Here is a 10,571-nt window from a genome sequence, read left to right on the forward strand (position 1 = left end):
GCGAAGTCGAAACTCATTTTTCTCCCTGTCAATTCTATTAACAAAATAAGGTTTGATTCGAGTAATATTTACTTTAAAAGTGTCGAATTTAGAAAGATTTTCCTCGACTGTACCATATGGGAAGATATTCAGTACCGTAAAATGAGTTGCTCCGCTTGCATTAAGCTCTGAAGTGACAATACGTGGGTTTGTTTTATCTAGTAATATCTTTTCTCCAACCTTAATTTGGTGTGTTCCATCCATATGATCATCATATTTTCGCTATGGTTCTGCATCGTGCACTCTAACTTTCTCATTGACATGTGTCCGCCATTCATCTAGTTCATCGATTTGCAACATTCGTTCTTCATAAGTCGTTCTATTTCCATCATATAAACTGGAAAATACCTTCACTTCCTAGAAATAAACTGGAAAATACCTTGGTTGTTTCGTATGATACAACTTTATTAGCTGTAAGATCACACTTGTTTCCAACTAGTAGTTTGTTAACGTTATCACTAGCATAGCGATCAATTTCACTCAGCCACTGCTTGACATTGTTGAAGCTTTCTTGGTCTGTCACATCATAAATGATCTAATAGAGGATCCAGCAGTAGAAGGGAAAGAAAAAGATAAAAATAAAAAATAAAACTTCTTAAGTAGCACAAATAAAGACTGGGAAAAATATCTAGAAGGGAGATCACCCACTATTATGCCATGGGCACCACGGTAGTAACTACCAGTGATTGTCCTAAACCGTTCTTGTCCAGCAGTATCCCACTACACATTGAACCATAAGCAAACTAATTAGTTATCATCATGAAGCCAAAATTATGTGTTAAGATTTAAGAGTAACTTCTTAAGACAAAATATAAAATGAAAATATACAGAAAGGGAAAAAATAGCAGCCAAAGAAGAAAATGAGTAGACAACTCGTTCTCTTATTAGGAGCATTACTCGGAACAACATAGGTTAGAAAATTTTCACAGAAACAAATCAAAGATAAAGCATGTAAAAACATAAAATTTAAAGTTTACTGGTTTTCCCATCCTACTCCACAGTACGTATTTTCTACCAAAAAAGAAAATGAAATCAAAAGAGGTTAGAATAATTGCTATAAGTTTTGGGAGTTAGAGGTCAAGTTAGCACCAAGGACTGTTCACTTACAAAATCAACCCCAATGGTGCTTATGTAGCTTTCTACATATGAATCATCCTGCATAAAAGAAATTACAAAATCATAGATTCATGATTTTGTCCTGCATAACCATCTGGGAATATCCAAAATTCCACATGTTTGATATCTTGATATACAACTAAATATAGTGACAAGATTCTGAGGCCACAATTATCTATGTCCAAACTCGTGAAGTGCACATTTTACTCTCTCAAGACACATGTTATATGCAGTAAAACTTTTTAATGAATCATTATTACAATCTAACATCATACATGGATATAAACATTTAGGGCAATCATATAAGAACCTAAGAATGTACAACGAGGAAAATAGATCTCTATAATGTAGACATTTACTTTCAAATGACAACATAAGTCAATATACTTACAGCAAATCTCAAAAGAAGACAAGATTTTTCAACACCAGAATCTCCAATAAGCAGAAGCTTGAACAGGTAGTCACTGCAGAAGATTGCAACCAGATAATATCAATATCTGTTCCAATGATGCATAAAAATAACATCAACAACTATAACATGTTTAACATAAAATTTTATATTCGCCAAAAGAGGCCTAATCCCCAAACCCAATCTCTCATAAACCAAACCTAAAGTTTAACTTGTCAGCGTTCAAATGCCAATTAACCAAATTAAGTGCCCAAAGATTAGCCTTAGAATGCCAAGCAATTATCGGTTGACTCCTGATTTTACTGGTGCATCAAGAAAATGCAATTCAAAATGAATTTCGATTTCAAACAAATTAGAGTAAGTCATCATCATTCACTCATATATACATACATAATGAGCATATTATTTAAGACAGATTTGCTTCTTCAATACACATAATCGATTTAGCAATATGTTAACAAAATATAACAAATTATTTACAAAAGAATAATATACCTCTTTGAATCTAATTATAATCAACTAAATGCAGAATTCAACAAGTAATTTAAAATGTAAAAGCAGTATTATATAGATATTTACGTCTTTGAATCTAATTATATTTGGATGCTTTAAAGACCTATGGTTCATAATCTCCCTCTGCGCATGTTCACCTATCTGCATAGTAAAAGAAACCCTTGAAATCAATCCATTGAGTCTAAATAAGAAAAAAGGAGCCCAATTTAGCCCATGAATAAAAAGAAAATGCAAACAGATACAAGATCATGAACATTAACCGTAGAAATCAGAATTGTAAATATGAAATGAAAGGAAAAAGAAAAGAAAATCCTAGTGTCACAGACTTAAGATTCTTGCCTCATGCGCAACCCATGACACTAGCACGTACCTTGGGTCCTCTTTTAATATACTTGACCGCATATGTCGACGGAGATATAGCAGCGGGCTACCGACGGAGATGTAAAGGGCTACCGATTTGGGGAAACTAAGGGAAAAAATAAAGGGAATCGGGGTAGGGGAGAAATGGTTTGGGAAAAATAAAATGGGAAAAAAAGAGAAGAAATTTTAGGCAAAATTTTAGGATTTCTTTGGGGAGGGGGAGGGAACCGATTTTGGGAAAAAGAAAGGAGGGAAAAAAGAAGATATTTCATGTCAAATTTTGGGATTTCGGGGCGAAGGGAGGAACCGATTTTGGGAAAAAGTCTTAAGGCATTGTGGGTAACAAAATGGTGTCGTTTTATGTAAGACTTTTTGCGGCATTTTTATAATAAAAACGCTGCTATTGCTTATCTATTGTGGCATTTTAATAAAAACGCTGTGAAAAGTTATTCTCCTTTACACAAAATGGCACCGTTTTGCTTCGCTAAAAATCCTTTATTTTATTTTAATATATATAAACTTTATCATTATCTCTTAAATAATTTAAACTATATTGATAATTAATTAAAATAATTTTAATATATTAAAATAAATATTATCTTCTTTACAATTCTATAAGAAATTAATTAATATATAAATTAAAAAATCAGTCATATACCCAAAAAAATTTAAATTATTTTAATTAATAGTATTTTTTTCATTTTTGACATGTATTTTTTATGTTTTTACTTTCAACTTTTTCTCATTAAAATTGAAATGTTGCTTCAATTTTTCAACATTAAACCCTAAATCTTAAATCCCAAACCATAAACCTACACTCTAAACCCTAAACCCTATATATATATATATATATATATATATATATATATATTACAAGGGATAAAAGTAATTAAAAAGAATCTTATTGCTTACCTAAACCCTAAAATAATTTGATTTTTTTATTTTATCAAAAACCCTAACCCTTAAACCTTAATAGCTTAACCTTTAAAATCATGAACAGTACTACAACCCTAACTATAAAATAAAAAACCATAAAACCCTAAATCAAAAACTCTAAACCCAAAATAATAAACATTATATCATAAACCCTAAACCCCTAAACCATGAGCATTAAACCTTAAATCATAAACCCTAAACCCTAAACCCCAAAATAATAAACATTATATCATAACCCATATCCCTTAAACCCTAAACCCTTAACCCCAACCCTTAAACCATAATTAAATATTTAATTATATGTATACACCTAAATTTTGATCTAGATACATCTCAGAATTATATATGAATTTCGGTTTAATGTGTTATTGTAGACGTGAAATTCTAATTGTGGTTTAAATGTATAGTTGAAACTTTAATTTTGATTTAATCATACATATTTTAAAAAATTAATACATCAATATATTTTTATATTGAATAAATATAAATATTTATGTATGCAATATATAAATATAAAATGATGTTATATCAATAATTGTGTTCATAATTTATGCTTTTGGGATTTAACCCATTGCACACTAAACCATTGTTCATGTATGCTTTTGGGATTTAACCCATTTTGATATATATATTTTTAAAAATAATAATTTATATTTATCTTATTTAGATTTATATTATAAAAAAATCCAAGATATATAAGTTAATTAAGTAGTTCACCATATTTACCCCTAAACCCAACCTCTAAATCCCAAACCTTAAACCCTAAACCCCAAACCATAAACTCTAAGCCCTAAACTCTAAATCCTAAACCTTAAACCATAACCCATAAACTAAATTTAAAAATGTCGCTAATGCTCGATCTATAGCGGCGTTGTTTAAAAAGCGCCACTAATGGTCGACCTATAGCGGCATTTTTCAAAAAGCGTCGCTAATGCCACTAAAGCTCACATAAAACGACGGCATTGTGCTTAATTTTTTTGTGGCGTTTTTTAAAAAAGCACCGCTAATAGTCGACCTATAGCGGCGTTTTTCAAAAAGCACCGCTAATGCCACTAAAGCTCACATAAAACGACGGCGTTGTGCTTAATTTTTTTACGGTATTTTTTAAAAAGCGCCTCTAATGGTCAACCTATAGTAGCATTTTTCAAAAAGTGCCACTAATGCTCGATCTATAGCGGCGTTTTTAGTCCTAGCGTCGCTAAAAATGCCGCTAAAAACCTAATTTGCTGTAGTGTGAGTATTTGAATCTTTGTCTTGCAAACCATTAAACTGAACAAACTGTTGGATCATCTGAATAGTGTTCGGCTTTAGTTCGAAGTTATTCGCAGCAATAGCAGATCTCATGATACTCGATTCAGCCCCAGTTAAAGTGGGCTTAGCATAATCGTACATAGTATGAGGAGCAGGATTCAGATTTACAGGATTTACGACAACCACAGGAAGTAGCTAATTATTTTGATTTTTAGCCATCTCCTCAGTAATATTAATGACGTCCTCTTACTCTTCCATTATACTTTGTCGACTCTGCCTTGCTTCTCTACGGTTTCTATGAGCTGTGCTTTCAATTTCGCTATCAAATAGTAATGATCCCGACAGGTTTCTTCTAGTCATAAACTAAAGGAACCTGCCAAAAGCAAATAAAAGAAAAATTAGAAAACAAAAATTAAACTAAAAATAAAAATAAAATGCAATAAAAATAAAAATGGCTAAATTAATAAAAAACGAGTGTTCCTAATATTTTAGTCTTCGACAACGGCACCAAAAACTTGATGGTCACTAAACTAACTAAAATTACGATAAAGGCAAACACACCTATCGAGTAATAGTATACCTATGGTGAGTCAGGAATATCATATCCACGAGGACTAAAAGTACTAATACTTACTATTTTTCTATTATCTAGCCAATAAATTGAAGGAACTATTTTTAATCTAAAATTAATTAAACTAATTACTAAGAATGCAACAGAGAATGAATTAGGCAAAATAATCGAATAAAACCAATGAGATAGACAATACCCAGGAAAGAATCCACCTAGACTTCACTTATTATTCTAAATCTGAATTAAACAAGTTATTTTCTTGCTCCTTAATCCGTAGAAATCCCTAAATTATATTAATATCTCTTTCGAGAGTAAAAACAACTGACTCTAGGTTGATTAATTGAAATATCTTTCTAATTAAAACCCCTATTGTCCCATTAACTCGATCTATAGATTCCCCTATTAGATTTGACTCTAATCTTGTAGATTTATGTTGTCCTATTTCTAGGATTGTATGCAACTCAACTCAATTATGCTAGTTCTACTTTTAAACAAGGACTTTTGTTCCACTGAAATAAACATATTAAGCATGAATTAATATCCTGAAAATATTAAAACGTGAAATAAGTATACATAATTGATAACAAGAATCAAGTATTTATCATGTAATTCAGAAATCAAATAATAAGATTCATATAGGTTTCATCTTCCCTAGGTATCTAGGGAATTTAGTTCATAATTTGGAATATCATCATCTCAAAGTTAGGAAAACAACAAGACATAAAGAAACCTAATAAAACTTCTAAAGAAATTGAATGGAGATATTCAATCTTGAATGAGATCTTCAATCTTGAAGGAGATCCGCTTTTGAAATGAATTCAGTGGCGTTCTTCGAGTCTTTTCTTCGTTCTTCTCTGCGTGCCCCCTTAGGTCCTCTTCTAGTGTGTATTTATAGACTTTAGAATGCTCATAATCCCTAAAAATTGGCTTTTTCCACATAAAAGAGAAACAAGGTGTGAAATCGACACGGGCTGAGACATAGCGTGTGGCTCACACGGGCGTGTACCCAGCTCGTGTGAAATATCCAGACCGTGTGGATCCTGAAAACAGCTCTTTTTTTCCAATTTTGACCCGTTTTTCGCTCTTTTCACTTTCTTATGCTCACTTAAGTATAGAAACATGAATTTAAAGAATTAGGAGCATCAAATTCACTAATTTATATAATAAATCATCCAAAAACGCATCAAGAATAGGAGTAAAAACCTGTTACTTTTATGGTTTATAAATGGCGTAGGATTAGAACACGACTGTGTCGTAATCGAGTTTCATTATTTGGAAACACAGATTTTGTCTCCAACACTGATCCCAAGCCTGACTATGAAGCTTCCAAGGAAACCTCTCATATGCCTAATCTGAATCCTCCTTCATTCGAGGATATATTTGGTGAAGACCCCGAGCCTCAACATTCGACACACTCTGGATCATCCTCATACCACCTAGAGCTCCGTCGGCAATCACTTACACGAACATTGAAGATATTTTAGGCTCGACACCTCCAGTATCGCAATACCCCAACACCCCTGATGATGGGGTATACGATTATACATCTTTCTTCAATACACTAGAAGGGACACTAGAGGTCGGCCCGAGAAACTATCAAACACCTCAACAAAGCTACACGCCCTTGCCGACAGAGGCACCCCGCACGTTATACGTAGGCGCTGGGGATGTCGTCGGGATCTACACAGTTTTCATTTCTTTTTTAAATATTTATTCTTAATTTTTTTTACAGACACAAAATATTTGGAATTTTTATCATAATTATCAAGTTGGCATGGTACAAAATATTAAGTAAAAATATATAATTCCAACAAATAATATTACTCAAATAATAATATAAGAAAACACGAATATACTTCAAAACTAATTTATGAAATTATTTATAATTTATATATGAAAATATAAAATTTATATATGAAAATATAAAATTCGACCAACAAATACAGATTAAAATATTTTTACAAAATCCCAAAATAAAGCCCCATAACCGGTCTACACAGTTCACCATATATGGCAGAAGAAGTCATCTGACCCTTAACAGCATAACCTTTGAGGTTCACGTGACAGTATATAATTCAACTCCATTGAAAAATGATAATATATAATTCAACCCCAAATTCCGGTGGTACACTCCCAAACACTCTCATCTGCAACCCACTACGTCACACTCATTTGATGATACACTACAAAAATCAATATCCACATTTGACAGTACACTCCCAGACACTCCCATTTTGTGGTATGCTCAACAATTTTTTTTTTCCAACCAACAACAATATCACACCCCAGCACCCAATTTTTTTTTTTTAAATCTGATTCAAAGGTTCCGGTCACCAATGTCCCAGACATGAAAAAAAAATTCAGTCCTTGAGAAAGCTGAAGTTAGCCATCTAGTTCCCCCAAACCCCAAAATATTTTTTTTAAAAAAATAAGTACCGACTATTAGTTGGCCAGCACCCAAAATAAATTTGGTTCCGGCTATCAGGGTCCCCCTGCCCAAATTTTTTTTCAAATACTCGTGTAAAATATACCAATATGATACGAGTAGAAAAAAAATACTAGGGAGCTAGCCACTTATGTCCCCCAACCCCAAAAAATAATTTTTTAATACTTGAGAAAATTTTTAAGTGATGATTGGCACAAATATCTAGGTGATACCGCCTTTTAAGTCCCCAGCTTAATTTACTGTTCATTTCAAGTTATTTGACTGTTCATTTTTTAATTTGGGTCAATTATGTAATTAATTACTTTTTTGAGTCATTTCAGTTAAATAGCCAAAAATTTAAGGGTGACATTGAATAAAGACACCCGTAATAAATGCATGAGCCAGCCAAGGTTTATTTGTTTATCTAAAAAATGAACAAAACACAAGCATTCTATTCTTAGAATATCTAAGAAAAAACTGATATCTTACAATTCTAGACCTCTGAACTTGCCTTGAAGAAATTGCTCAAATTTACCTGCTTGGTTCGTGGTGAAAGTAAAACAGTATAAAAAGCACAAGTAAACGTCAAACTTTAAGCTGTTAAGATGTTATCCTTTCCAAGCTTTACTATTGTTTTTGATGTTTAACTGCCTAACATGTGACGTTCTCTTAGAGTTTATCGTCCGGCATTAAGTCCCAGGAATAGGACAATGAAGATCGACAGTTTTAATTACATGTACCCTTCTGTTTTTGCTTATATATCATCTTTAGATATTACATTCTTGTTTTATAGTATCTTGTAGTTGTTTTTGAGAAGGAATAAACAAATAATATTCAAAGACACTGAAACATTAATGAAGTGACAAGTGTCTTGACTTGAAAGGGAATTATTAGATGGATGGTGACTTCAACAAATTTAAAGGGCCAGAAAACTCCCACAATTTTGAGATAAACCGGTTATGCAAAAGGGAAGCCATTAAAGAACGAAAACAGATGGAGAAGAAAGGACATTTTGTGCTAATTCATGGAGCCTCTCATGGAGCCTGGTGCTGGTATAAAGTGATACCTCAGCTCAAATCAGTGGGTCATAAGGTTACAGCAATGGACATGGCTGGTGCTGGGATTCATCCAAAGCATGTTCATGAGGTACAGTCCATTTCTGATTACTTTGAACCGTTGATGAACTTCATGGCGTCGCTCCAACCAGAGGAGAAGGTGATTCTAGTTGGTCACAGCATGGGTGGGTATTGCATATCAGCTGCCATGGAAAGATATCCTGAAAATGTAGCTGTTGCAGTATTTGCCGCTGCTTACATGGCCAGTCCAACTCTCCCTTTTGTAACTATTTCTCAACAGGTACATGCTTCTGCAATTCTTACCTTGTATTGGGACTTGCTCTTAACTTTCATTACTGGTTATTTCTCGGACAGTTCAAAGAAAAAATGGATTCCGACAAGGCCATGGACACTCAGTTTGGTTTCCACAATGGACTAGATAAGCCTCCGACTTCAGCATGCCCTGGACCTAATTTTTTGGCATCCAAGTTCTACCAGTTATCCCCACCTGAGGCAAGACTTAGTCAAATTCAATCAATACCCTTCATCGTTTATATATATATATATATTTTCAGTTATAAACAACATCCATTGAAATAAGTTTTCCTTCAAATATGATGAAGAAGGAGCTGATATTTGTTGGTATGAATTGGGGCAGGATTTAACGCTTGCACTAACTTTAGTCAGACACGTTTGTTTCTTTAATGATGAAGAATCAATCAAGGCTGTTGCACTGACCAAGGAGAAATATGGAACGGTTCCTCGAGTTTACATTGTTTGTGGAAAAGATAATATCCTCAAACAAGACTTCCAAAGGTGGATTGTTGAAAACAGTCCACCAAACGAGGTAAAGTTGATTCCGGATTCGGATCATATGATCATGTTCTCGAAACCCAAGGAATTGTGCTCTTGCCTTGAAGAAATTGCAGAGAAATATACTTGAAAGCGCCATTGATGACTACTCTCACTACTAGGAATTTGCTCAAGTTTAGCTGATATGAGATGAATAAATGTCATAACTTCCATTGTTTTAGGCTAGATGCCAAAATGAACATTTAAGGGAAGTTACGCTTATATTAAATTACACTTATTTCATCAATTGAAAAGTTTGGTTATTCGCACAAACTCTGCATACAAAAGATATAATGGAAACTAGATAACCACAGATAAAGTTTGCTTTACATGATATTTTTCGACAGAGTCAATTCCAAGATGGATAAGAAATATATATTTGATAACGGCCCTGGCAGCCCTCCAACCTCCGTGCTCACCGGCCCCAACTACTTTGCGTACGACGTATATCAGCTCTCTCCTCCATGTTGGTAAAACAACTAAGAAAGAATGCTCAGAGAAGAGTAAATGACAGAATAGAAAATGCTATGTTTATTTCTCAATGAAAAAGAACAGAGTACATGGTTTAAATATGCTAGTGGTAACTAAAATAAAAAACTAAAAATTAGTAACACTAACCCATGATTAGATTTGGTGCCAGATAAAACTAACAACTAAACAACCAAATCAATATAACATTTTCTTAATACCCACTAACTGATAAAGATAAAAACATATACTAATTATAGCAGTAAATAACATTTTGAATCATTATTTTTTTCAACACTTCTCCCTTGATTCAAAATCATATACTCCAAGTTGTGATTTGAAAAAATGATGCTTGGCCTGAGTAAGAGACTTTGTAAATACATCAACCATTTGTTCATTTGTGTTGCAAATTTTAGTATTATCTGTTGATCACCTACAAACTTCCGAATAAAATGATGATGCGCATCAATGTGCTTAGTCCTTCCATGAAAAGCGGGATTCTTTGTCATTGCAACTATGGATCGATTGTCACAAAAGATTTTAGTTGCTTCTTTTTGCTCAAGACTAAAATCACTA

At 33.1% G+C, this 10,571-nt stretch overlaps 1 protein-coding gene and 1 pseudogene across 1 annotated transcript; one reads left to right on the forward strand and one right to left on the reverse strand.

The window, feature by feature from the left end:
• Positions 1–210: 210 nt before the first annotated feature.
• On the reverse strand, positions 211–7,367 carry LOC108478465 (GTP-binding protein YPTM2-like; annotated as a pseudogene).
• A 1,055-nt stretch (positions 7,368–8,422) lies between these two features.
• Positions 8,423–9,800, forward strand: LOC108479014 (methyl jasmonate esterase 1-like). The gene is made up of 3 exons (XM_017781451.2): positions 8,423–8,976; positions 9,051–9,188; positions 9,334–9,800. Exons 1-3 carry the CDS (start codon positions 8,515–8,517, stop codon positions 9,616–9,618), a joined length of 885 nt encoding a protein of 294 aa, XP_017636940.2. The 5' UTR covers positions 8,423–8,514; the 3' UTR covers positions 9,619–9,800.
• Positions 9,801–10,571: the final 771 nt, after the last annotated feature.

The sequence above is a fragment of the Gossypium arboreum genome, chromosome 12, assembly GCF_025698485.1.
Source record: "Gossypium arboreum isolate Shixiya-1 chromosome 12, ASM2569848v2, whole genome shotgun sequence".
NCBI lineage: Eukaryota > Viridiplantae > Streptophyta > Magnoliopsida > Malvales > Malvaceae > Gossypium > Gossypium arboreum.

What these genes read in the sequence shown, in the direction of transcription:
- LOC108479014 (XM_017781451.2), top strand. Translation starts at nt 8,515, where the DNA reads ATGGATGGTGACTTCAACAAATTTAAAGGGCCAGAAAACTCCCACAAT. An exon ending in TTGTAACTATTTCTCAACAG is followed by an intron (nt 8,977 to 9,050) that starts GTACATGCTTCT and finishes TTTCTCGGACAG; the next exon opens with TTCAAAGAAAAAATGGATTC. An exon ending in ACCAGTTATCCCCACCTGAG is followed by an intron (nt 9,189 to 9,333) that starts GCAAGACTTAGT and finishes GAATTGGGGCAG; the next exon opens with GATTTAACGCTTGCACTAAC.